The sequence below is a fragment of the Culicoides brevitarsis genome, chromosome 3, assembly GCF_036172545.1.
Source record: "Culicoides brevitarsis isolate CSIRO-B50_1 chromosome 3, AGI_CSIRO_Cbre_v1, whole genome shotgun sequence".
Classification (NCBI taxonomy): domain Eukaryota; kingdom Metazoa; phylum Arthropoda; class Insecta; order Diptera; family Ceratopogonidae; genus Culicoides; species Culicoides brevitarsis.
Genome location: NC_087087.1, coordinates 8,826,540 through 8,852,970, shown reverse-complemented (window position 1 = coordinate 8,852,970; position 26,431 = coordinate 8,826,540). Strand labels below are relative to the sequence as shown.

At 31.0% G+C, this 26,431-nt stretch overlaps 5 protein-coding genes across 6 annotated transcripts; 3 read left to right on the top strand and 2 right to left on the bottom strand.

Moving 5' to 3' along the window:
* Positions 1 to 255: 255 nt before the first annotated feature.
* LOC134833965 (retinol dehydrogenase 14-like) lies at positions 256 to 1,680 on the bottom strand. The gene is made up of 3 exons (XM_063848475.1): positions 1,427 to 1,680; positions 682 to 1,261; positions 256 to 620 (listed from the first exon to the last, which is right to left on the bottom strand). Exons 1-3 carry the CDS (start codon positions 1,582 to 1,584, stop codon positions 372 to 374), a joined length of 987 nt encoding a protein of 328 aa, XP_063704545.1. The 5' UTR covers positions 1,585 to 1,680; the 3' UTR covers positions 256 to 371.
* Positions 1,681 to 1,737: 57 nt separating this feature from the next.
* Positions 1,738 to 4,231, top strand: LOC134833590 (solute carrier family 35 member F6). The gene is made up of 3 exons (XM_063847955.1): positions 1,738 to 1,935; positions 2,089 to 2,491; positions 3,405 to 4,231. Exons 1-3 carry the CDS (start codon positions 1,859 to 1,861, stop codon positions 4,071 to 4,073), a joined length of 1,149 nt encoding a protein of 382 aa, XP_063704025.1. The 5' UTR covers positions 1,738 to 1,858; the 3' UTR covers positions 4,074 to 4,231.
* Positions 4,232 to 4,753: 522 nt separating this feature from the next.
* On the top strand, positions 4,754 to 6,171 carry LOC134834055 (uncharacterized). The gene is made up of 2 exons (XM_063848580.1): positions 4,754 to 5,059; positions 5,125 to 6,171. Exons 1-2 carry the CDS (start codon positions 4,886 to 4,888, stop codon positions 6,124 to 6,126), a joined length of 1,176 nt encoding a protein of 391 aa, XP_063704650.1. The 5' UTR covers positions 4,754 to 4,885; the 3' UTR covers positions 6,127 to 6,171.
* Positions 6,172 to 6,434: 263 nt separating this feature from the next.
* On the top strand, positions 6,435 to 17,346 carry LOC134834054 (uncharacterized). Of its 2 annotated transcripts, XM_063848578.1 has the most exons (8): positions 6,435 to 6,573; positions 6,688 to 6,863; positions 8,710 to 12,653; positions 13,826 to 14,836; positions 15,555 to 15,868; positions 15,924 to 16,074; positions 16,134 to 16,395; positions 16,461 to 17,346. In XM_063848578.1, the coding sequence occupies exons 3-8, from the start codon at positions 8,744 to 8,746 to the stop codon at positions 16,648 to 16,650; spliced, it is 5,838 nt and encodes a 1,945-aa protein (XP_063704648.1). In that variant the 5' UTR covers positions 6,435 to 6,573; positions 6,688 to 6,863; positions 8,710 to 8,743; the 3' UTR covers positions 16,651 to 17,346. The 2 variants fall into 2 exon arrangements, with proteins under 2 accessions (XP_063704648.1, XP_063704649.1); XM_063848579.1 differs by lacking the exon at positions 6,435 to 6,573 and having other exon boundaries at positions 6,656 to 6,863.
* Positions 17,347 to 23,073: 5,727 nt separating this feature from the next.
* Positions 23,074 to 25,006, bottom strand: LOC134834743 (hydroxysteroid dehydrogenase-like protein 2). The gene is made up of 2 exons (XM_063849498.1): positions 24,867 to 25,006; positions 23,074 to 24,531 (listed from the first exon to the last, which is right to left on the bottom strand). The coding sequence occupies exons 1-2, from the start codon at positions 24,878 to 24,880 to the stop codon at positions 23,289 to 23,291; spliced, it is 1,257 nt and encodes a 418-aa protein (XP_063705568.1). The 5' UTR covers positions 24,881 to 25,006; the 3' UTR covers positions 23,074 to 23,288.
* Between the last annotated feature and the right edge of the window lie 1,425 nt (positions 25,007 to 26,431).

Sequence of the window (26,431 nt, the reverse complement as noted above, 5' to 3'; positions counted from 1 at the left end):
AAATTTCAGAAAGAAAATTAAAATAAAGTATTTTATCTCATTATTTTATATGAATTTTTAAACATTTAGTCGGTTACGAAACATGTTAGCATCTAAGGGGGGATGACAAAAATTGAAAAAAATATTTTTAATCGCCTTAACAAAAAATTATTCATTTTTTTAAACTTTGACAATTATTGACATTTCTTTTTGCATTAAAAATGTACAAATTAAAGGTCAGAATATCAATTGCACAAAAACAAATAAAAAATTGATTCTTTTAATGAGTATTTTATTATTAAATAAGTATTCGACACAAACAGTACAATAAAATATCTAACCCTGATACCTTTTTCCACAATTTTAAAAACTTTCTAAAACACAATTTACTGTCATTTCTTCAACGATCTCGCCAACCGACACAGTCTCATGCTCTCATTCCATAATCTATCTCCAACCTCATCAGAAAATTTAACCTTTGACTTTGCTTGTCGCATATCCTTCACAATATATCCATTTCCGGGATTCTTCAGACTCGTATTGACATTATCTGTTGCTGCGAAAATTATATTTTGTGCGCCTTGTTCCGCTGAACGAAGATACCACCAAGCGATCGGAGAGAAGAGTACGTAATGATACCACTGAAAAATATTAAAAAATTATTAAAAGTCCCAAAAATTGTGAAAATTTAATGAAATTTACCTTTGGATTGTAATGCCTAAAGAAATCCGTGTGACACAATCCGGGACACAAAACGTGCGCATCATATCCTTGCTTATAAAGTTGCCTTGCAAAATAAAAATTCATGAGTTTCGAATTGTTGTACATGTGATTCATGCGATCGCCTGGTTTGGGTGCCACATATTTGCCCAAATTGTCAAAATCGATGGTTGCACGTTCGTGCATGCGACTCGAAACAACCACAATTCGCGATTGGTTGTTCTTGATCACGTCTTTTAGCAAGTCTGTGAGGAAAAAGTGTCCCAAATGGTTGACTCCAAAGTGAATTTCATGCCCTTCGGCGGTTTTTTCGTCGCCATTCACCGCCAAACCGGCATTTTCGATGAGACAATTGAAGTTTGAGTACTCGTCTTTGATCTTATCGGCAAATTTCTCGATCGAGTCGAAGGAACACAAGTCAAGGCACAAGGGGATCATCGTCCCTTGACCGGTTGTTTGTCGAATTTTGGAGATGGCTTCATTAGCGCGGTCCAAAGAGCGACATGCCATGATAACAGTTGCTCCGCGATGCACAAGAGCCTTTGTTGTTTCGAAACCAAGGCTGAAAAACAAGATTTTCATGTTAATTTGCGTGACCTTGATGAATTTTTTAACAAGTCATCATCTTAAAAGTGGGTCAATGACCGAAATTTGGCAAGTTTTCGAAGAAAAATTTGAATTTTTTGAAGAAAATTGCTTTGTGATGACTTGAAAAGTAAATTTTTACCCCGTATTTGCTCCTGTGATGATGTAAATCCGATCATTCAAAGGATATTTGTTCTTGATCCATCCCCATTGGTACTCCCGTAGCTTCCGAATTGCCCAAATACTGGCGACAGCAGCTGACACAGGAATAAACACGTAATAAAGGAGGTCCTCCGACATTTTTTCAGAGGTTTTTCGTGATTTTTTGCTTAATTAAGTCTTTAATTCGAGGATTTTTTGTTTAATTTCAGCACTTTCTCTTCCAAAACAATTGGATTTGTTCACCGAATGCGACTCACAAGCAAAGTCAAGTTCATTATTTACTGATAAAATATCTGGCAGGCCTACAAAAAGTACAATAACAACAAAAAAGAGTAGCGATTGTCTCAAATTTCTGTGATTTTTGGTAAAATTAGTGACTCAATAAGACTGAAGTAGTAAAAAACGATCAAAAATGGCGTGGACCAAGAAGCAAATCCTCCTCGCCATCACAATGGTCACTTGTGGCTCGATAAATACGCTAAGTACAAAGTAAGTTTCTCCCAAAAATCAATTATTTCTTGTGAGTCATTGTTTCTTATCAATTTTTTGTGTCGAACGAGTTCGTCAATCGTTGACCCGCATACCAAAAATTGCGTATCAGCATCAAAATTCTAATAAAAAAATTTGTTTTTTTTTTCGTAGATGGGCGGATAAAATCGAATCCAAAGGCTCTGATGGCGTTGTACGACCTTTCAATCATCCCTTTGTTCAGTCGTCGTTCATGTTTTTCGGAGAATTTTTGTGTTTGCTGACATTCAAGTTTTTGTACTTCTACTTTAAGCGCAAGGGAGACGGAAGTGAGAACGAAAATGGCTTTGTCAAAGGAAATCGGAATTTTAGCCCGTTTATTCTCTTTATTCCTGCATGCTGTGACATGGTTGCGACGAGTATCATGTATACCGGTTTGAATTTGACGTATGCCTCATCGTTCCAAATGTTGCGAGGGTCAGTAATTGTTTTTGTTGGGTTCTTGAGTTTTGCCTTTTTGGGACGTACGTTCGTTGCGAGACAGTGGTCTGGAATTCTCTTCATCATTTCTGGATTGGTAAGTTTTTTTAACTAAAAATTTTCTAAAAAAAAAAATTTTTTTTGGTGTTATCAAAAATGATTCAAGTTTTATGAAAAAAAAAAATTTTTTACAAAATTTTTGTTAAAATTTAACAAAAAATGAAAAATTTTAAGATTATAGAATAAATTTTAATTTTTTTAAATTTAAATTTTAAGCAAACATTTAAAAATTTTAATATTTTGATAATTTTTGACACATTTTTAGTCAAATTTCGTAAATGTCAATTCAAAAAATTTCCGTTAAATTTTTTAAAATCTTAAAAAATCAAAATTTTAAGACTTGGGTACAATATTTGAATAAAAAGTTTTAAATTTTCAATTTTTCAAGGCAAAAAACTCATAATTAGATGATTTTGATGCGAAATTTTTGAATGTCAGTTTAAAAAAATTACCGTTAAAAATTTTAAAATTCAATTTTTAATAAAAAAAAATATCATTTTTATTTCAAAATATCAAAAGAGCTAAATTTCAAAAAAATATATCAAAAATTTTGACAATTTTTTCCGAAATTTGTAATTGTCAATTCAAAAAAAAATTACCGTTAAATTTTTTAAGATGCTATTTTTAATGGAAAATATTTTAATTTTTTTTTAAATTAAAAATGGTTCTAAAATAAATGAAAAAGGCATTAAAAATAATTTTTGAAGCTAAATATTTAAGAAAAATTTACACATTTTTCCCGAAATTCGTAAATGTCAATTTAAAAAAATGACAGTTGAAAAATAATTTCTTCAAAAAATTTTCAAAGCAATTCATAATTTTTAATTAATTTTAATTTATTGAATTTTTTTAATTTTTAATAAATTAATGAAAATTTGATCCAAATTTGATATTTTTAAATAATTTAAAAATTTTTCACCAAAAATTTTTTTTTTTAAATTTTTTTTCAGGCAATGGTTGGAACAGCAGACTTCTTATCCCACTCTGGCTCCGATAACTCAGTAAATAACGTCATAACTGGCGACTTGCTCATCGTTCTTGCCCAAATCATCACTTCCTGTCAAATGGTTTACGAGGAAAAATTCGTTGGTTCTTTGGATATTCCTCCATTGCAAGCCGTTGGATGGGAAGGCGTCTTCGGATTCTGCATGATTTCATGCTTGCTTGTGCCTTTTTACTTCATTCACGTTCCCGCGCCTTTCAGTGCGAACGCTCATGGCGTTCTCGAAGACTTACCCGATGCTTTGTGCCAAATCGCAAACAATCCTCTCTTAATTGTCGCCATCACGGGCACAATTCTCTCAATTGCGACTTTTAATTTTGCCGGAATTTCCGTCACGAAGGAAATTAGTGCGACAACTCGGATGGTTTTGGATTCGGTGAGGACTTTTGTGATCTGGATGGTTTCGTTGGCGATCGGATGGCAAAAGGAAGTTCATGGATTAGAAGTTGCTGGGTTCTGTTCGCTCATTTTTGGTCTCTTTATGTACAATGGGATCATTGTGCCGCAGATTTGGGAGAAAATTAAAGGTTGTTTCGGACGTTGTTGCAATCGCGGAGATCGCGATCAAATGGATGAGCCAATTATTAATGCAGCTGCCGATGAACCGCATGTCTGAAAAGTGTGTGATGTCTCGAATCTCCAATTTTTTTTAATTTTTAGAGAGAAAATCTTATATTTTTATAGAATTATTTTTTTTATCACTTGTTCAAATCAAAATGTATTACCATATCGATCATTAAATGAATAAAAATTAAGAAAAAGTACAAAAATATTATTTTTTTTTCTATTTCAAATTTCAAGCCAAGTTTGATCAAAATAATCCAAAACTCAAAATTTAAAAAATTTTAAATAAAAAAAAAATTTTTTTTACGAAAATATTAAAAATTTAAAAAAAATTCTTTAATCATACATATTTCTATATTTTTAATAAAAAATTATAAAAAAATTTTTTTTTCGAAAAATATTTTTTAAAAATTAAAGAATTTTTTTTCTAAAAATGTTTTTTAAGAATTAAAGAATTTTTTTCAATCATATAAAAAATTTTTTTTTTTTAAATAAAAAAAAAATAAACTAAGAAAAAATTTATTTTTTAATTTTTTTCTTAATTTTGATTTTAAGATCGTTTTAATTTAATTATTTAAAATAAAATTAAATAATTTTTCAAAAAATTCAATTTTTATTGAAATTTGATGAGAATGTAAAAAATTTTCAAAATTTGATCGTCCTCAAATTCTTCACATAACCGTAAATTTTATTCGAGATAAGCGGTTTTTTAGTTTGCTTCTCTAAAAAAAATTGAATTTTAATTAAAATCCTTGTAAAATATTTGAAAAAATCAATTAAATTGAATAAATTTAATAAATTTCACTTAAATTTCATCAAAATTTCAAAAATTTCGGTCAAAATTCATCCCAAAAAGCCGCAAAAATGGATTTCTTGGAACTCGGCAAACTCTTGTTGATCACAGAAAGCCAAGTCGAAACCTGCGAAAAGGATTTATTGCTCATGAAAGACTCCACAAATGCTGAAAAATTGAATTCACTGCTCCAACAAATGGAAACTTGCCGAAACACAACAAGTGTCTACTCAAAACTTGTCAAAGTAAGCATTTTTTGTTCGTTACCGACAAAATCTCGGGTTTCACGTAAACATTTTTTTGTCGCCAGAACATTTTTGATCGGATTTTTGCCAAAATCAACACCGTCGAGAAGGCTTTGAAGGCGCGTTTGGAACAAGAAGCTCCCAAAGAGATACCAATGGACGACAATATTCTCATCGATGTCAGTGACTCGGGCGATGAGATCCTGAATCCGTTCATTTTGGAGCTTGTGGAAGATCCTCGTTTGGAAAAACCGAAGGAACTGGGTTTATTTGACGTGACTTTGGAAATAATTCCATGGTATCGACTCACAAATGAGATCCAAAGTCCATCTCCGAGCGGTTCGATGCAAGAAGTGAGCGAATTGACCCCTGAAAAGATTGAAACTTCAACCCCGAATCGAATTTTGAAAGATCCTCGACTCAATCCGGCGATCAAAAGTTTCATTTATGCATCGCCGATGCCAAAAAATGATCAAAATGGATCGAAAAATGGAAGTTTTGAAGAATTTGGAGGAAATTCGTGCTTTTTTGCGAGGAAAAAGTCAAAGTCAACGAACGAAATTACAAAAAATAATCAATCTGAGGCTCAAAAAGATGAAAATTTGGAAAAATTTAAAGAGCTAGAAGCTTTTTCAAACTCAAATCTCACAAAAAATGTCGAAAATGGTGACAAAACCGACCAAATAAGCATCAAAATAGAAGATTTCGAGCCCATGGAAAATAATTCTTCAAAGAAAAATGAAAAATCTTCCAACGGAAATTCAAATTCAGAAGAAAACTTAACTGAAAATGGAAATTCTGATCAAATCGATGCCAAAAATGAAGATTTAGAACTTAAACAGGACCCAGAAGACAACATCCCGCTCTCGTACTTTCAAAAAATATCAAAACGTGAGCTCGATTCGTTAAAATTCGACGAAACTTCCCTCTTTTTCGCATCCAAACGTGCCAAACGAGCCATCAAGCAACCAAAACGCTTCGAAACAGCCTCTCACGCCATCCAAAAGATGAAAAAATGTTCCGTTGTCCTCACTCGATGTGATCTCTCAACTCGCAAATCGCTCTAAAATTTGAATTTATGTAATTTTTCTCTTAAAAAAATACATTTTTGAACTGAAATCAACGAACCTTTGGAATTTGCCACTGTTAATTCAAGAAAATTCAACGTGCCTTGCTCACATGGACCGACTATTGATTCATTCATCAAGATTGGAAATCGCCTTCACGCTGATTGCACACAGCCCATTTCACAATTGCAAATTTGTGACAGCCCCGAGACACAGGCGGCACAAATTTCTAAATGTGCGCTGGACTTGTTCATTCCCGAGTTCATTTCCGAGTTCATTTTAAGATTCAATGTTGTGGGAAGCTCAATGTTTTCCATCTGAAACTCGAAAAAAATAAGTTTTAAGAAAGAAATTGTGTGAAAAATCATCAAAAAATGTCAAATTCGTGTAAAAATTAGACTGAACTTTCGTGTTGAAGAACATTTTTCGTTGGAAAAAGTGAAAAAAGTACGTAAAAAGTGTGAAAACAACATTTTTTCCTCTGGCTTGAAGTGTTTGCCAATTAAAATTCAATTAAATCGAGCCGTAAAACTAATGGAAAGATAATTTTTTGTATTCCAGACTCCTGCAAAGTGCGAAATTTCCATTTGGAACGCGATTTTGTGCAGAATGCAACAACAACTTATCGCAAGAAGACATCAAGTCTGGCCTTTGTGTTGTTGTAGGTCTGAAAAGTGAAGCAAAAGCAACGAAAGACGCTGAAAACCGAAGAAAAAATTCCATTTCTCAAACAAATTGTGAGTAATTTCTCTTTAATCAGCGTTAATTGTCGCACAAAAGCGCAGACCAGATGATACGGGAGACAATTTTTTTCATTTTTCGAAAGATATCGATTATTGTGATTGTCTTCGGTGCTGTCTTGGCCCCATGCAATGCGTAGATGTGTGTGTCTGTGATGCATATGTAGCGTTTATTGCGCAAAACCCACACAAAAGTTGCACTTATGTACACGACATTAGTCAGTCAGTCGGCTTTCCTTATCTAATTTAGAACACTTTTACAAGCAGTTACTTCCTGCTTGTCGGCGTTGAATATTAATTTCAATTCGATTTCTTCGGGTAATTATTTGATACGTTTTCGGGGCAACATGGAATTTGCTGAGCCCGCACTTGTTTGCCAACGATCGAATTACATATCACCTGGCTGCAAGTGTGTTTGTGTGTGAGTGTGGGTAGCAAGGTGTCAATCGCTTTCAATGAAAAAATAAGAGCAAAAATGGGTCGATGTGTTTTGAAATTTTATTTTTATCGACGAAATTTAGATTTTTTTTTATTTTTCAATTTTTTGATTGAATATTTTGAAAAAATATAATTTTTTAAATTAAAAAAAAAATTAGAAATTCCACAAATAATTTTTTAAAATATTTAAAAAAATTAATTAAAATTTAAAAAATATTTTTAACATGAATTAAATTTAAATAAAATATTTTTCAAAATTAATTTTTTAAAAAATTTCAGCTTAAAAAAATTAATAAAAAAAATATTTTAATTATGAATTTAATAATTTTTTAAAATAATTAAAAAACAATCAAATTTAAATCAAAAAATTTTAATAAAAATATTTTTAAAATGAATTAAAAACTAAATAAAAAATAAATAAAAAAATAATAATTATTTTTTAAAAATAATAAAAACCTCAAATCAAACAAATTTTGATTCAACTCAAAAGAGAAAATAAATAAATAATTTTTTTTAAATTTTTTAAATAAAAGAGAAAATAAATTATTTTTTTTTTTTTTTATTTTTTAAATTAATTTAAAATATTTATATTTTTAATAAAATTTTTAATACATTTTTATTAAACAAATTAATTTTAATTTTAAAAATATTTTTAACATTAAATAAATAAATTGTTGAAAAATAATTTTAAAAAATTAAAAAAAAATTAAACATTATTAAAAAAAATTAAATTAAATTTTTAAAAAAAATTAAATAAAATTTAAAAAAAAAAATAAATTAAATTTTAAAAAAAATTAAATTAAATTTTTTAAAAAAAAAATTAACAAAAGAGGCAAAAGAGGCAAAAGAGAAAATCATTATCAGAAATAAAATTTGCATTAAAAAAATAAAAAAAAATCAAAATATAAAATATTTAAAATTAAAAAAAAAAAAAAAATTTAAAAAATATTTAAAAAATATTTAAAAAAAATACCTTCAAAAATTAATTAAATTTTTTTTTTGAAAAATATTCAAAAATAATTTACAAAGATACTTAGAAAATAAAAAAAATATTAAAAAAATTATTTAAAAATTTTATTATAAAATGTAAATATTTTAAATTAATTTAAAAATTATTAAAAAACGAAATATTTCAAAAGAAAAAAAAACAAAAGAAATTTAAATACAATAAAATACAAAAAATACGAATCTATTGTTCGACATTGACACCCCTTGCATCAAACTCCCTTATTTTGGTACTTCTTCCCATATTCTGTACGTTCTTTTGTATCCGTTTCATCGACATCTGCATGACATGTACACACAATTCCGCAAAATTAGTTGCCATTCTGTCGGCAACTCCACATTTTTTGCACATCTTTGCAATTTTTTACTGATTTTTTCTTTTATTTTTTCTCTTCCCCAGATACTCACACATTGAATTTAAATGAACCACAAACATGTCAAACAAAAAAATGAGTAATGATAACAGTGCGGGTTACCCTCAGGAGATCTACGAAAACCTCCCGTGTCATCCCGCAGTCAAAAATGACGGCAGTTCAAACAACAAAAAACTGATGCTCGTCAAGGAAGGACTTTATGCGACTCCCCTGAGGAAATCTGATCGCGGGCGGAGTGCAACGAAAGAGCGACAAGCCCAACATTTACGCTACAATCTCGAAAAAGACGTCAAGGAGGACGAAAATAACGCCGAACGCGAAGATGTGAATCCGGAACTCGAAGAAAGGCGCATCCGAAATTTCATCAAGGACACGACGCAGATGCATAAACGTCTGGAAATGCACAAAGACATGCAAAATTCGAATTTTTCGTATCTCGCAAGGAAGGAACATTTCGCGAATTTGGTGCAACAGAACATTTTGAATGATGGCGAGGCGTCGTCGGGTGCTGCAATGCCTTCGGGCGAAGAAAAAACGGTTGAAAAGCAAGATACGGAGGAAATTGGCATCGAAAAAGCTGCGTCAGCATCCATGGCGAAGCTTTTCAGCGAAGATGGGGCGCGAAAAATCACTTCTGTGCATTCGTCGCCGTGTTATCGACCTCCGCGCAACTTCGAAATGGTCGATTTGAACCGCGAATGGGTCTTAAAGAAGATTGCAATGTGCTTGGAGCAACGTGCCAGCAAAAAACCCATCCCATTACTGCCCGATAACGACGGCATGGTCAAAGGAATGTCAAGTCATGGTCATGCCACGGCGGGAAATCACGCAAATTTACCTCAACTCGGGTATTTAATCCTCGGATCTAACGGTTCTGGCAAAACTTCCATCTGCCGCGACATCCAAAACGGCGTAAATGGCACCAAAGGACTCCTAAATCGTCGATTACTCGGTTGCTACTTCATCAATAGCCAAGAACCCGAATGTCATAGCTTGAGTTCCTTCGTACGAAGTCTCGTGCTGCAAATTCTCGTGCACTCGAGCTACATCAACAAAGACGATGCCGCGAATTTTTCCTTCAACGACACGGAAAATGCGGAAAATTGCCTCCCCGAAGCCGATCAAGCGACTTCTGTCGTGCCCGAAGACACCAAAGAACGCAAATTCTCGGAATCTTCCTTGCTGGACAAGGAACTCGAGGAAATTATCAAGGAAGAATTGCGCGCGCAAGACGCCGAGAAGCAAAAACAACAAAAAATCGTGCGACAATGTTCGGATCCGCCGCAAGAAACGGAAGCAAAGGAAGAAAATACAACAAAAAATTACGGAACTCACCCGCCGTCGCAGAAAAACACAGAAAATCGCGTCAAAGAAATTTTAAAAGATGAAAAAACGAATGGATCTCCATCAAAAAGTGGCAATCTTCAACTCCCAAGCAAGAAGAGTAAAATTCCTGTGCCGCGTGGAGCGACTCCAAAAAACACTCAGGGGTCTCCTAAACAGCAAGTTGAATCAGAAACATCCCAAACTGAGTCTGCGAAACATGAAGAAATTGAGAAACAAGAGCCAGAAAATGAAAAATCCGAACAAAAAGAGGATTCTTTAATACCTGAGGGTGCTGTGGAAGCTCCCGCGGACCTTGATGTCACCTTAGAAGCAGATATTTTGGAAGAAATCAAGGCAGAAGATCTCAAAACGGAGAAAAATGATGATATTTCGAAGAAATCATCGTCTCCCGAGTCAACTCCAGCTCCATTACCCAAATCCAAGAGCTGTCGAACGATCATCGCTGATGCTTATTACGAAATGCTCCTCTCCAATCCCGATATTTTCGAGAGTTTAACCATCGATGCCATCGAAAAGAACCCCGATGACTGCTTCAAAAAGGCAATTTTGTTCCCGCTGCTCGAATTAAGTCCCCCAAAGACGGCTTTGCTGCTCCTCATCGACTCCATTGACGAAAATTACCTCAACGAAGGCAGTTTGATCTCAACTCTCAAGGGAAAAGTCTCCGCTAAAAGTCGCAATATCGCCGAATTGTTGTCAAATCACATCCATTTGCTCCCGAAATGGCTGTTTTTGGTCGCCACAGCGAAAAAACAAAACAAAAACATCACAAAATTATTTACGGGCTTCAAAAAATTGGCATTAGATGACTTGCGGAAGAGTCACGTGGTTAAAGACGTTCAGCAGTACATCATAAACCGGCTTAATTGTGATTTTCGTGGCATTAATTTGACCAAAGACATCATCGAGAGCTTGAATCAACTTTATATCAAGAGCAACGGGTCCCTTTTGTACTTGTACAAAGTCCTCACAGGCATCAAAGATAACTTTTTCACGTTTCGTGAGATAAAAATGATCCCGTGTACGTTAAATGGCTTGTATTTGTACATCTGCCAGAAATCCTTCAACAAGAAGCAATATAGCAAAGTGCGACCTATTTTGAATATTTTACTCACCTGCAACTCATTTGTGGAGAAACATTTTGTCTTTAACTGCCTCCGAACGCACAATTACGCGATCGATCAGGAAGAATTCGACTCTCGTCTCGATCTCATGCGAAATATCGTCGAAACCGAAGGCAATAAAATCAAAATTTTTCACAATTCGTTCTGCGAATGGCTTATCGATGTCAAATTTTCGACGAAAAAATTCCTGTGTGACGTCAATGAGGGTCACGTGATGGTTGGCATGTACTATACGATGATCTCCGACGAACTTTGCCCCAATAAAGTTCGTCAATATATCTTCCATTTGGTCAAAACCGGCGAATATTTGGCAGGGAAAAAATCTCATCTCGATATTTTGTTGGTCCTGCTCGATTCTAAGGCGAATTTGAACGATTGTTTTTACACAAATCTCATAAATTGCTGCAAAATGTGCGAATGGGAGCTGAAAAATCACGTAAATTTGCCACAAAAAGGCAGACAACTCATCGACAAGTACCTCAGTGCGGAGCTAAATCACGATTTCATGCAATTCTTGAACGACTTTTTCAAGCCGGGCCTTCCGACGGACAGTAAAGTGCTTAAATTGATGATCGAAACGGGCGTTAGTAACGCAGATTCGCAAATTTCCCGCGAATCGAGCATTAATTCGCCACTTTTTTCGGAGAGATCACAAAATATCGACTCAGAATTGGCTGAATTGCTCATCAGCAGTGAGCGCAGTTGCATGATGGAAGTCAATGGATGTGCCACGGATGAAGTTTCGAAGACAGAATCGGCAGTAGAGTGTGCGACGCCGTTACAATTTGAGGGTTTCGATATGGAACTGCAAAAAGGAAAGGCTTTAATTCATCTTTTAGCGAATGAGGGAAATCATGTCTTACTTGAACGTGCATTAAAAGCTTGTAATACTCCCGTTGATTTGGAAATTGAGGACTTGAATGGGCAAACAGCGTTAAATATCGCCGCGAGAAATGGTCATCCGGAGATCGTAAAGTTACTTTTGAACCATTCGCGAGGTGCAGATGTGAATCACCCGGATCGTGATGGATGGACCCCGCTCAGATCAGCGTCATGGGGAGGTCATACTGAAATTGTGAAGATGTTAATTGCGCATCCAGGTTGCAAAATTGATCGTGCTGATCGGGAGGGAAGAACGGCGTTACGAGCAGCTGCGTGGAGTGGCAATGAGGATATCGTAAAAATTCTAATTCAAGCAGGGGCGAATGTTAATTCGATCGATAAGCAGGGAAGGACTTCGTTAATTGCCGCTTCGTATATGGGGCATTACGATATTGTCGAGATACTGTTGGAAAATGGCGCGGATGTGAATCATACGGATCTGGATGGGAGGAATGCGTTGTGTGTTGCTGCTTTGTGTGGCAGTTCGGGGTATAATAAAGTGATTTCGACACTTTTGGAGCATGGCGCGAAGACAGATCAAACGGATAATGAGGGAATGTCGCCGTTGTTGGTTAGTTCGTTTGAGGGAAATGCTGAAATTTGCGAGTTGTTGTTGGGTGAGTTTTTAATTTTTTTTAAATTGCGATTTTTTTTTTTCAAAAATATCAATCCAATTTCAAAAAATTCAATGATGTAGTTGTTATAAATGTCTTCAAAAATATTTTCGTTTATGAAAAAACATATTTTTTATTTGGAACAAAAATTAAAAAAAAAAAAAATATGAAAAATTGAAACAAAATTGAAAAAAAAAATTTTTTTTATCATAAACATAAATAAAAATTTTGTTTTTTACTTTTTGTCCTTAAAAAAAATTAAAAAAAAAAAAAAAAATAAAATAAAATAAAATTATTAATAATTATTTTTAAAATTTATTTAAAAAATTTTTTTTATTAATTTTTTGTTTAATTAAATTTTACCATTTTTAAAAATTAAATATTTTTTTTTTTTGTTTTTTATTAAAAAAAAGTTTTTTTTTTAAATATTTGCAATAAATTTAATTTCTTAGCGTGAATTCTTTTTTTTCAAAATTATTTAAAAGACAAAAAAAATGTTTCAAAAAATTTAAATTTAAAAAAAAAATTATTTAAAAAATTAAAATTTTTAAATAAATAATTAATAAATATTTTTTTTTAATTTCCAAAATTTTATTTTTTTTAATAATTTAATTTAAATTTAATATTCAAAATCTTTTAATTTTTTAATGGTTATTTTTTTTTTTTGCTTTTTTAATTATTTTATTCACAAAATTTAAAAAAAAATAAATATTTTAATTTAATATATTTTAATTTAATTTTTTTTTTGTAATTTCGAATATTTCAAAATTTTCTTTGTTAAATTTATTTAAAAATATTGAAATTTACATAAAATTTAAATTTTTTTAATTTTCACCTTGAAATGTTCTGAAAAATATTTATAATTTAATATTCAAAAAAAAAAATTGATAAATGGTTTTAAATTGTTTAAAGTTTGTCAAAAAAAAAAAAATTAAAAAAATTATTTTTGAAAAAAATTAAAATAATTAATTAATTGGAGAGTAGGTATCAGAAAAAATTGTAAGACAAAAAATTAAAAAATATTTTTTTTTTGTATTTAATTTTGAGACATTTTTAATTTTTCTTAAATCATTGGATTTTTATGAAATTTGAATTGATAGATTTTTGAGTAATTTTTTTTTAAATCTAATTTTTTTCTCAAAATCTAATAATTTTTAATTTTTTTTTCGTTTTAGAAAACGGCGCTGATCCAGATTTAGCAGATCACATGGGTCGAACTCCCTTATGGGCAGCTTGTACTTCAGGCCATTCGCATGTCGTAAAACTCCTGCTATTTTGGGGATGCGGCATCGATTGCATGGACTCAGAAGGAAGAACAGTTTTGAGTGTTGCCGCTGCTCAAGGCAACTTGGAGACAGTTCGTCAACTTTTGGATCGCGGATTAGACGAAACGCATCGCGATAACGCGGGATGGACTCCCTTGCATTACGCCGCCTTCGAAGGTTACGCCGACATTTGCATCCAACTGCTCGAATCTGGCGCCAAAATCGACGAATGCGACAACGAGGGCAAAACTGCGTTGCATTTGGGCGCCCAAGAAGGTCACAAAAACGTCATCGAAGCAATTCTCGATATTCATCGTCCGTGTGTGGATCAAAAAGCGCACGATGGCAAGACAGCGTTCCGTCTCGCGTGTCTCGAGGGGCATTTCGAGTGCGTCGAGACGTTGTTGCGATACGGTTGTGACGTAAATACGCGAGATGCGGATTCGCGGAGCACGTTGTACATCCTGGCGCTCGAAAATAAGCTGCGAATGGTGAAATTTTTGCTGGAATATTCGAATGTTGATGTCAATGTGCCCGATAGCGAAGGCAGAACGGCGCTTCATGTCGCTGCATGGCAAGGACATGCGGAAATGGTGAAACTTTTGATCACGATGGGCAATGCGAATGTCAATGCGATGGATCTGGAGTATAGGTCGCCGTTGCATTCGTGCGCTTGGCAGGGAAATCACGAAGTTATGCGACTTTTGATGTATTACGGGGCAGTTCCTGATCACGCGTGCAAGCAAGGAGCGACAGCTTTGGGGATTTCGGCGCAAGAAGGGCACGAGGAGTGTGTAAGAATATTGCTGCAATTTGGAGCGAATCCCTTCAAGTCAGATCATTGCGGGCGAACACCGATAAAGTTGGCGGCAAAGTCGAACAGGAATAATGTTTTGAGAATTCTGGAGGAATATGCGAAATGTAAGTAATTTTTTTTTTACAAATTTTTAGTAAAAAAATATTTTTTTTTTATAATTTTTCGACATTTTTTATGAAAATTTTTACTCGAAAAATAATTTTTTGAGAATTAAAGCAACTTTTTATTTTTCTTTTTAATTTTTGAAGAGAATTTTTTTTTACAGTTGTAATTTTTTTTTTTTGAAAGAAAAATATTTTAAAATAATTTTTTGATATTTTTTTAAAAACTTTTAATCGAAAAATTAATTTTTTGACAATTAAAAGCAACTTTTTATTTTTTTTTTTAATTTTTTGAAAGAAAAAAAAATTAAATAATTTTTTTATGAAAACTTTTAATCGGAAAATTAATTTTTTGACAATTAAAAATTTATTTTTTAATTAAAAAATTTTTAAAGAATAAAAGTTTTACTCGAAAAATTAATTTTTTGACAGTTGACGAATTTTTATTTTTTTTTTATTTATTTTAAATGATAAAAATTTATGATTTTATTTTTAAAAAAATTTTTTTTGACAATAAAAAGCAACTTTTTAAATTTTTTGAAAGAAAAAATTTTTTTAAAATAATTTTTTGATATTTTTTATGAAAACTTTTAATCGAAAAATTAATTTTTTGACAATTAAAAGCAACTTTTTATTTTTTTTTTTTTAATTTTTGAAAGAAAAAAAATTTTTTTTTGAATAATTTTTCAAAATTTTTTAACAACTTTTAATTTTTTTTCAGCTGATCCCGTCATTGAATCATCAAATCGACCAAGTGCGCCGCACATGCACGCCCCATCGCCCGATAAACCCGTTCCGCCGCCGCATCAGAGTCATCATGTACCAAAGCAATCGCCCAATGGCGTCATTTCGGGCGCCTTGGGACCCTCATCGCTCGCTAGTCAGAACAACTTAATGGTGCCGGGTCACTTAAATGCAACAAATTCCACCCAAAGTAGCAATAACTTTTACGAAAACACCATGAACTCCGCTGATAGCAGCATCCAAAAGCGAAAAAGTGTCATTTCTAGTCAATCTACGGGAAGCAGTACTGAGGTAAAAATTTTTTTTTATTGAAATTTGCTTGAAATTAACTTTAAAATTATTTTAGGTACCAATTTCCTTCACGCAACAACTTCAAAAACACTCGAGACATCACAATTTGCGCAATAGTCAGGTACTTCCAACGACCAAAGGACAACAGAAAGCAGCGAAACATCAACAATCATTGGCGAATGTTGAGGAATATCAAGCAAATATCGGTAAAAATTATTTTTTTCATCAAAAATGCGTCAAAAATTAACAAAAAATCCAATTTTAGCTGCCAATTTGCGAGCAACTGATGCAGATCTTTTCGATTTGGGTTGCATGTCACCTTTATACGCTTCTCCGCCGCATTCGCCGAGCTCGGATGTCAGTAGTCCGGGACAAGGACTTCCTCCGCATGGGTTCGAAGACATGGGAACAACGACAGCGAGTCAGGCATTCCATCATGACTTGCATTTCGCACGTGATACACACATGAGGATCATCTTGGGCAACGCTCAAAAGGAAAAAGAGGCGAAAGAAGCAAAGGAAGCGAGGTAATTTTTTAAAAAATTATCAAAAAATCATAAAAAATTAAATTTTTGTTTAATTTTAATTTTAGCAAAGCGAAAAAAGCTGCTTCGAGCAATCCCGCAATGCGTTTGATCCGTAACCGAATCGATTCCGCAGCAAATTTGATCCGACGAACACCAAATATTTTGAATATCACATCGAACAGTTCGAGTCAAGGCTCATCCAGCATCGGCGTGAAGTCAGGCACCTTCCAATGGCGCAAAGAGAGTCAAATGTAAATCCCGCAATACGTAAAACTGATAAAAAATTTATTTTTTTGCCTAGATGTCTTTACGATCTGAGTGTTTTTTACTAAAAAAAAATTAATATTCCTCAAAAAAAGATCTTCATGTGCAAAAATCGGTGCATTTAAATTTTTTTGAATTTTTTCATGAGTCTCAAACGTGCTCAGAAATGATAAAAATTCATTCTAACTATTACAATTATACTAAAAAACAACAAAAAAATATTTATTCTACCATTAGTGAGATACTAGAAAGTAGTGAACAGGATTAAATCAGGCATTTTATTTAGTAGATTAAGGGGCAACGAACCAGAAGGCCTAAAAAATTAACTTAAACCTGCAGGCCAGATGCAATTTTACCCCAAAAATCCATCAACCGCTCAAATAATTGCTACGAAAAGTGGCAAAAACTTAAAAGTAGATGAACAAAAATAACAATAGATTAACTATTTTGAAAAAAAAACCGAAGATATTCCATTAAAATACCCTAAATTTAAATTTAAAAAAAAAATAATAGATTCTAACGAAAATGTTAGATTGAATATTTTTGATCAAACTTACACATGAAAATATAAAAAAAAATAATTTTTTGAGCATACGTATAAAAAACTACCTAAAAAAGTAGAAAGAGAGAGATAAAAAAATGTAGTAGAAAGCAAATAATGATTAACAATCAGATTATAAAAATTAAGATTTCAAGGGATTTTTTTTAAAATATTTTTTGTGATATTTATTTTATTTAATTTTTTTGTTTTTTAAAAATTTAAAAAAAAAATAATTCAAAGAAAAATTTTTTTTAAAAGAGATTTTTTCTAAAATTTTATAAATTGTAAAATAATTTTTTTATGTATTTTTAGAATTTTTTAATTTCAATTTTTTTATGGTTAAAAATTATAAAATTACCAAAAATTTCATTAAAATCTGAAACATAAATAAAATATTTTTTAATTAATTTTTTTCAAATTTATAGATTTTTTCAACAAATTAAAAATTAATTTTAAAAAATAAAAATATTGGTTTGAATTGTGATTTTAAATAAATAAATAATTTTTCAAGAAAAATTAAACTACATTTAGATTTTAAGTTAAAATAAGCTCAAATCATGACAAACAAAAATTAATTTTGCGAATTCAAAATTATTCAATTAAAAACATGGCCATAAAACATGACTTTCGTAAACGAAAAAAAATTATTAAAAAATTAACGAAAAATGACTGATTGATCAAAAAATTTTTGAAATTTTTATTTAAATGCTAAGTTCAATTATTTTCTAAAAATATATATTTAAATTAATAAAAAAATTATACACCACAAAAAATGCAATGATATGAAAAGCACACAATTATAAACATTAAGATTATGTATTAATAAATTATATGAACTTGTAAAGGATATAAAAAAAGTAAAAATTAAAACTGAACAAGAAAATATGTTAAAAACAGAAAAAAACAATAAAGATTCGATTTTAGATTGACATAAAAATTTGTTTTTATAATTTTTTTTAAATAGAAGGCTTTACATTTCAAATTTTTTGAAAATTACTCTTCCTGCCAAAATTTTTTTTTAAATTTTTCAACACTTTTCAACCAAATTTTGATGGGTTTCAAAGCTAAAAGTTAATAAATATGCATTCTAAAGTTAATTTCCATTGATATCAATTTCCATTGATATTCTGATCGATTTTTGGTCAAAATAAAAAAAAGTACGATTTTATCATATGAGGAGCAAAAATCGTACTTTTTTTCTCAAGTCACTTTTCAACCAAATTTTGATGGGTTTCAAAGCTAAAAGTTAATAAATATGCATTCTAAAGTTAATTTCCATTGATATCTGATCGATTTTTGGTCAAATAAAAAAAAGTACGATTTTATCATATGAGGAGCAAAAATCGTACTTTTTTTCTCAAGTCACTTTTCAACCAAATTTTGATGGGTTTCAAAGCTAAAAGTTAATAAATATGCATTCTAAAGTTAATTTCCATTGATATCTGATCGATTTTTGGTCAAATAAAAAAAAGTACGATTTTATCATATGAGGAGCAAAAATCGTACTTTTTTTCTCAAGTCACTTTTCAACCAAATTTTGATGGGTTTCAAAGCTAAAAGTTAATAAATATTCATTCTAAAGTTAATTTCCATTGATATCTGATCGATTTTTGGTCAAATAAAAAAAAGTACGATTTTATCATATGAGGAGCAAAAATCGTACTTTTTTTCTCAAGTCACTTTTCAACCAAATTTTGATGGGTTTCAAAGCTAAAAGTTAATAAATATGCATTTTAAAGTTAATTTCCATTGATATCTGATCGATTTTTGGTCAAATAAAAAAAAGTACGATTTTATCATATGAGGAGCAAAAATCGTACTTTTTTTCTCAAGTCACTTTTCTACCAAATTTTGATGGGTTTCAAAGCTAAAAGTTAATAAATATGGATTCTAAAGTTAATTTCCATTGATATCTGATCGATTTTTGGTCAAATAAAAAAAAGTACGATTTTATCATATGAGGAGCAAAAATCGTACTTTTTTTCTCAAGTCACTTTTCTACCAAATTTTGATGGGTTTCAAAGCTAAAAGTTAATAAATATGCATTTTTAAGTTGATTTCCATTGATATCTGATCGATTTTTGGTCAAATAAAAAAAAGTACGATTTTATCATATGAGGAGCAAAAATCGTACTTTTTTTCTCAAGTCACTTTTCTACCAAATTTTGATGGGTTTCAAAGCTAAAAGTTAATAAATATTCATTTTTAAGTTAATTTCCATTGATATCTGATCGATTTTTGGTCAAATAAAAAAAAGTACGATTTTATCATATGAGGAGCAAAAATCGTACTTTTTTTCTCAAGTCACTTTTCTACCAAATTTTGATGGGTTTCAAAGCTAAAAGTTAATAAATATTCATTTTTAAGTTAATTTCCATTGATATCTGATCGATTTTTGGTCAAATAAAAAAAAGTACGATTTTATCATATGAGGAGCAAAAATCGTACTTTTTTTCTCAAGTCACTTTTCTACCAAATTTTGAGGGGTTTCAAAGCTAAAAGTTAATAAATATTCATTTTTAAGTTAATTTCCATTGATATCTGATCGATTTTTGGTAAAATAAAAAAAAGTACGATTTTATCATATGAGGAGCAAAAATCGTACTTTTTTTCTCAAGTCACTTTTCTACCATATTTTGATGGGTTTCAAAGCTAAAAGTTAATAAATATTCATTTTTAAGTTAATTTCCATTGATATCTGATCGATTTTTGGTCAAATAAAAAAAAGTACGATTTTATCATATGAGGAGCAAAAATCGTACTTTTTTTCTCAAGTCACTTTTCTACCAAATTTTGATGGGTTTCAAAGCTAAAAGTTAATAAATATTCATTTTTAAGTTAATTTCCATTGATATCTGATCGATTTTTGGTCAAATAAAAAAAAGTACGATTTTATCATATGAGGAGCAAAAATCGTACTTTTTTTCTCAAGTCACTTTTCTACCATATTTTGATGGGTTTCAAAGCTAAAAGTTAATAAATATGCATTCTAAAGTTAATTTCCATTGATATCTGATCGATTTTTGGTCAAATAAAAAAAAGTACGATTTTATCATATGAGGAGCAAAAATCGTACTTTTTTTCTCAAGTCACTTTTCTACCAAATTTTGATGGGTTTCAAAGCTAAAAGTTAATAAATATTCATTTTTAAGTTAATTTCCATTGATATCTGATCGATTTTTGGTCAAATAAAAAAAAGTACGATTTTATCATATGAGGAGCAAAAATCGTACTTTTTTTCTCAAGTCACTTTTCTACCAAATTTTGATGGGTTTCAAAGCTAAAAGTTAATAAATATGCATTCTAAAGTTAATTTCCATTGATATCTGATCGATTTTTGGTCAAATAAAAAAAGTACGATTTTATCATATGAGGAGCAAAAATCGTACTTTTTTTCTCAAGTCACTTTTCAACCAAATTTTGATGGGTTTCAAAGCTAAAAGTTAATAAATATTCATTCTAAAGTTAATTTCCATTGATATCTGATCGATTTTTGGTCAAATAAAAAAAAGTACGATTTTATCATATGAGGAGCAAAAATCGTACTTTTTTTCTCAAGTCACTTTTCAACCAAATTTTGATGGGTTTCAAAGCTAAAAGTTAATAAATATTCATTTTTAAGTTAATTTCCATTGATATCTGATCGATTTTTGGTAAAATAAAAAAAAGTACGATTTTATCATATGAGGAGCAAAAATCGTACTTTTTTTCTCAAGTCACTTTTCTACCAAATTTTGATGGGTTTCAAAGCTAAAAGTTAATAAATATTCATTTTTAAGTTAATTTCCATTGATATCTGATCGATTTTTGGTAAAATAAAAAAAAGTACGATTTTATCATATGAGGAGCAAAAATCGTACTTTAATAAATATTCATTTTTAAGTTAATTTCCATGCATATCTGATCGATTTTTGGTCATTTTTCTCAAGTCACTTTTCAACCAAATTTTGATGGGTTTCAAAGCTAAAAGTTAATAAATATTCATTTTTAAGTTAATTTCCATTGATATCTGATCGATTTTTGGTCAAATAAAAAAAAGTACGATTTTATCATATGAGGAGCAAAAATCGTACTTTTTTTCTCAAGTCACTTTTCAACCAAATTTTGATGGGTTTCAAAGCTAAAAGCTAATAAATATTCATTTTAAAGTTAATTTCCATTGATATCTGATCAATTTTTGATCAAATAAAAAAAAGTACGATTTTATCATATGAGGAGCAAAAATCGTACTTTTTTTCTCAAGTCACTTTTCAACCAAATTTTGATATTTCTGTTATAAATATTCATTTTTGTTAATTTCCATTGATATCTGATCGATTTTTGGTCAAATAAAAAAAAGTACGATTTTATCATATGAGGAGCAAAAATCGTACTTTTTTTCTCAAGTTACTTTTCAACCAATTTTTGATGGGTTTCAAAGCTAAAAGTTAATAAATATGCATTCTAAAGTTAATTTCCATTGATATCTGATCGATTTTTGGTAAAATAAAAAAAAGTACGATTTTATCATATGAGGAGCAAAAATCGTACTTTTTTTCTCAAGTCACTTTTCAACCAAATTTTGATGGGTTTCAAAGCTAAAAGTTAATAAATATGCATTTTAAAGTTGATTTCCATTGATATCTGATCGATTTTTGGTCAAATAAAAAAAAGTACGATTTTATCATATGAGGAGCAAAAATCGTACTTTTTTTCTCAAGTCACTTTTCAACCAAATTTTGATGGGTTTCAAAGCTAAAAGTTAATAAATATTCATTTTAAAGTTAATTTCCATTTGGTAAAATAAAAAAAAGTACGAGCAAAAATCGTACTTTTTTTCTCAAGTCACTTTTCAACCCACTTTTGATGGGTTTCAAAGCTAAAAGTTAATAAATATTCATTTTTAAGTTAATTTCCATTGATATCTGATCGATTTTTGGTAAAATAAAAAAAAGTACGATTTTATCATATGAGGAGCAAAAATCGTACTTTTTTTCTCAAGTCACTTTTCAACCAAATTTTGATGGGTTTCAAAGCTAAAAGTTAATAAATATTCATTTTTAAGTTGATTTCCATTGATATCTGATCGATTTTTGGTAAAATAAAAAAAAGTACGATTTTATCATATGAGGAGCAAAAATCGTACTTTTTTTCTCAAGTCACTTTTCAACCAAATTTTGATGGGTTTCAAAGCTAAAAGTTAATAAATATTCATTTTTAAGTTGATTTCCATTGATATCTGATCGATTTTTGGTAAAATAAAAAAAAGTACGATTTTATCATATGAGGAGCAAAAATCGTACTTTTTTTCTCAAGTCACTTTTCAACCAAATTTTGATGGGTTTCAAAGCTAAAAGTTAATAAATATTCATTTTTAAGTTAATTTCCATTGATATCTGATCGATTTTTGGTAAAATAAAAAAAAGTACGATTTTATCATATGAGGAGCAAAAATCGTACTTTTTTTCTCAAGTCACTTTTCAACCAAATTTTGATGGGTTTCAAAGCTAAAAGTTAATAAATATTCATTTTTAAGTTGATTTCCATTGATATCTGATCGATTTTTGGTAAAATAAAAAAAAGTACGATTTTATCATATGAGGAGCAAAAATCGTACTTTTTTTCTCAAGTCACTTTTCAACCAAATTTTGATGGGTTTCAAAGCTAAAAGTTAATAAATATTCATTTTTAAGTTAATTTCCATTGATATCTGATCGATTTTTGGTCAAATAAAAAAAAGTACGATTTTATCATATGAGGGTCAAAAAAAATTCATAGTTTTTTTTCAAAATTTTTGTCTTTATATTTAAAAATAAATTTATGAAATATTTAAAAAAAATACCTAAATATTTTTTATTCGAAAAAAATAAATTTGAAGCCCTCTAAAAATAAAATCTTAAGTAAAATTTAATTTTTTTTCTAAATATTTTATAATATAAAAATTTATTAACAGTTCTTCAAAAAAATACAACAAAAAAAGATTAAATGACTTTGTCAAAGCAAATAAGGACAGACTTTTCAATAGAACGTTAAACTTAAAAATTATATTTTTTAATAAAAGTAGATCAGTCCTTTCACCGGGATTCGATCCAAATTGCAAATTTACATTTTAAAGTTTCGCCTTGAGACTCGCCATCAATTTTTCGAGTGCCATTGCCTTCTTCAAGTCTCCCGAAATCTTCAACTTTCCCGTCATAAATGCACTTGCTGGCTTCAATTTTCCCGCAAACATATCGAAAAAGTTCTTATCGCTCATCGTAAGTGTCGCATCAGGACTAACTTTTGGCTCGCCTCTTCCGCACGATCCAGCGCCATTTTTGAGATCGCAGAACCAAACGCCCGCTTCTTCGCCTTTAACGTTAAACTGATAAACGGCATTGACGCGTTTCACGACTTCTTCACTCATGAGCGACTCAATTTTCTGAAAAAGTCCTTCGATTTTGCCTCCAGTAGCAGCAGCGGCTTTTTTCGCATCAAGCCCTGATTCGGGCGACATTTTACCGGCATACTCTTTCATGAGTTCTGGCGGGACATCCAAGAAGAAATCGGGCATCAATTTGTCGGCATTCTCTTTAACGCAAGCGTAATCCGTGAAATCTGTGACTCCGGCTTCACGTAAAACGTCTTCGTCGACGTAAAAGTTGCCCGTCGTCTTTTTGGGGTCACGCGTTAAAATCTCGTAAGCAGCATCTGCCATAATTTCGGGTTTGCGAGACCATGCATTCGAATCGGGACCTGTCAACATCTCGATAGCAGCGGTATGAATGGCAGTTTTGGGCCACAAAGCATTAACGCCGATACCCAAATCCTTGAATTCTTGGGCATGACCCAAAACGCACATCGACATGCCGTATTTCGCCATTGTGTAAGCGACATGCATGCCAAACCAGAAGGGAGACATGTTCAAAGGCGGAGAAATATTCAAAACATGAGGATGTGACGACTTTTGCAAGAAAGGCAAACATTCTTTAGTCACGAGGAACGTTCCTCGCGTGTTAATGTTATGCATCAAGTCGTACCGTTTCATATCCGTGGCAGCTGTGGGCGTCAACGAGATTGCCGAAGCATTATTGACCACAATATCGATGCCTCCGAACTTGGCAGCAGCTTCTTGAACGGCATTTCGCACTTGTTGCTCATCCCGAATGTCAACGATGCACGGCAAAGCCTTGCCCCCGGCAGCTTCAACCTCTTCTGCTGCCGTATAAATGGTTCCCGGCAATTTAGGATGCGCTGTTGCTGTTTTTGCCGCAATTACGATATTAGCTCCATCTCGAGCCGCCTTCAGAGCGATCGCTTTTCCGATGCCGCGACTTGCTCCCGATATGAAAAGCGTTTTTCCAGCTAATTTCCTGAAATTTTTAGAAGAAAAATGAGATAAGTAAAGTTCATTCACCTTTTTATTTATTATTATTTATTGTTTTTGACCCTGGTTTATTTTCTACAGAGCTATCGGAACAACGTGTCATCGCAAAAAAATGTTAATTAAAAGCCGGATTGTATCAACAGCACCTTTGAACTGAGTTTTATGAATGAAATCTCGTCGAAAAAATGATCAAAGTTCATGTTTACAGAAAAATAACGAAAAATTATCGCAAAAAGATATGAATTTTGGTGAAGATTTGCTAAGGGTTCAAAGTCCAAAAGTTGTTACAAAAATATTTTTGTAAAATTTTTTAATAATTACCCGGAATTGATCATGATCTTCACTGGTTATGTTCTTCAAATGTGATGAAAATGGTTGAAAACTCTCTAAAATTAATTAAAATCTCGTAAATTTGGGGAAACGAGCAGAACTTTAAAAGAGAAATCGCCCTGAGATTGAAAACAAACAAGTACTGTGTTCCTGAGAATGTAAGTTTTAACGGGATTAGAGTTGGATTGGGGATTGCAAGTTCGGGATTTGATGTTGTCCGAAGCTCGAGCTCGAGCATAAAGATTTAATCGAACTCATAAATATTTTTCATCATATTTTAAAACTAAATTTATTTTTTTAAACTTGTTTCAAGCTTAAAATCGATTAAAAATTGTTTCTAAAGATCATTTCTGTTAAAATTTTAACGAGTTTTGAAATAACAAAAAAACAAAAATTATTTAGTTTCAAATTTTACTTTTTTTTTTCACTTTCAACATGTTTTTAATGGTTGATTTGTCTTTTTTTGATTTATTTTTTTAAAAAAGTAATAACTATACATCGCTTTAATTTTTTTTTTCAAAGTTTATTTGTCGTTGGTTAAAAATCTAATAGGGCAAAATATTAAAAAAAGTCAAAAATTTTATAAAAAAAATCATTTTTAAAGTTATAAAATATATATTAAGATTATTAAAATCTACCTCCTTCTTAATTATTTTTTAAACTTAAAAACAGTTTATTTCATCATAAGATAATTGATAATTTTGGACCCTCATAATAAGAGGATTTTGACTGAAATTTTTTTTCATCAATTTTTTTCGCTAACATCTTTAAATGGCTCCTGTACATCGGAAACGCAAAATTTAGAAAAAGTCCAAAACAAAAGTTGTTTCTAATGCCAAAACCTTCAATTTGAGCTGGAGAACCGTGATCTAGCTTAATTTTGAAAAATCGGTATGTCATAATAAGAAGATTTTAACTTAAATTTTTTTTCATCAATTTTTTTCGCTAACATCTTTAAATGGCTCCTGTACATCGGAAGCGCAGAAATTTAGAAAAAGTTCAAAACAAAAGTTGTTTCTAATGCCAAAACCTTCAATTTGAGCTGGAGAACCGTGGTATAGCTCAATTTTGAAAAATCGGTATGTGAGCCCTCATAATAAGAGGTTTTTTTTTCATCAATTTTTTTTGCTAACATCTTTAAATGGCTCCTGTACATCGGAAACGCAAAATTTAGAAAAAGTCCAAAACAAAAGTTGTTTCTAATGCCAAAACCTTCAATTTGAGCTGGAGAACCGTGATCTACAAGTTGAAAAAATTTTGAAAAATCGGTATGTGAGCCCTCATAATAAGAGGATTTTGACTTAAATTTTTTTTCATCAATTTTTTTTGCTAACATCTTTAAATGGCTCCTGTACATCGAAAACGCAAAATTTAGAAAAGGTCCAAAACAAAAGTTGTTTCTAATGCCAAAACCTTCAATTTGAGCTGGAGAACCGTGATCTACAAGTTGAAAAAATTTTGAAAAATCGGTATGTGAGCCCTCATAATAAGAGGATTTTGACTTAAATTTTTTTTCATCAATTTTTTTCGCTAACATCTTTAAATGGCTCCTGTAC

Bases quoted from the DNA above. Each gene is read 5' to 3' on its own strand.
- LOC134833965 (XM_063848475.1), bottom strand. From the start codon at position 1,584: ATGTCGGAGGACCTCCTTTATTACGTGTTTATTCCTGTGTCAGCTGCT. The intron at 1,262-1,426 runs GTAAAAATTTAC...CTTGTTTTTCAG, and splicing joins ATCACAGGAGCAAATACGGG to CCTTGGTTTCGAAACAACAA. The intron at 621-681 runs GTAAATTTCATT...AATATTTTTCAG, and splicing joins TTAGGCATTACAATCCAAAG to TGGTATCATTACGTACTCTT.
- LOC134833590 (XM_063847955.1), top strand. From the start codon at position 1,859: ATGGCGTGGACCAAGAAGCAAATCCTCCTCGCCATCACAATGGTCACT. The intron at 1,936-2,088 runs GTAAGTTTCTCC...TTTTTTTCGTAG, and splicing joins ATAAATACGCTAAGTACAAA to ATGGGCGGATAAAATCGAAT. The intron at 2,492-3,404 runs GTAAGTTTTTTT...ATTTTTTTTCAG, and splicing joins TCTTCATCATTTCTGGATTG to GCAATGGTTGGAACAGCAGA.
- LOC134834055 (XM_063848580.1), top strand. From the start codon at position 4,886: ATGGATTTCTTGGAACTCGGCAAACTCTTGTTGATCACAGAAAGCCAA. The intron at 5,060-5,124 runs GTAAGCATTTTT...TTTTGTCGCCAG, and splicing joins TCTACTCAAAACTTGTCAAA to AACATTTTTGATCGGATTTT.
- LOC134834054 (XM_063848578.1), top strand. From the start codon at position 8,744: ATGTCAAACAAAAAAATGAGTAATGATAACAGTGCGGGTTACCCTCAG. The intron at 14,837-15,554 runs GTAAGTAATTTT...ATTTTTTTTCAG, and splicing joins TCTGGAGGAATATGCGAAAT to CTGATCCCGTCATTGAATCA. The intron at 15,869-15,923 runs GTAAAAATTTTT...AAATTATTTTAG, and splicing joins CTACGGGAAGCAGTACTGAG to GTACCAATTTCCTTCACGCA.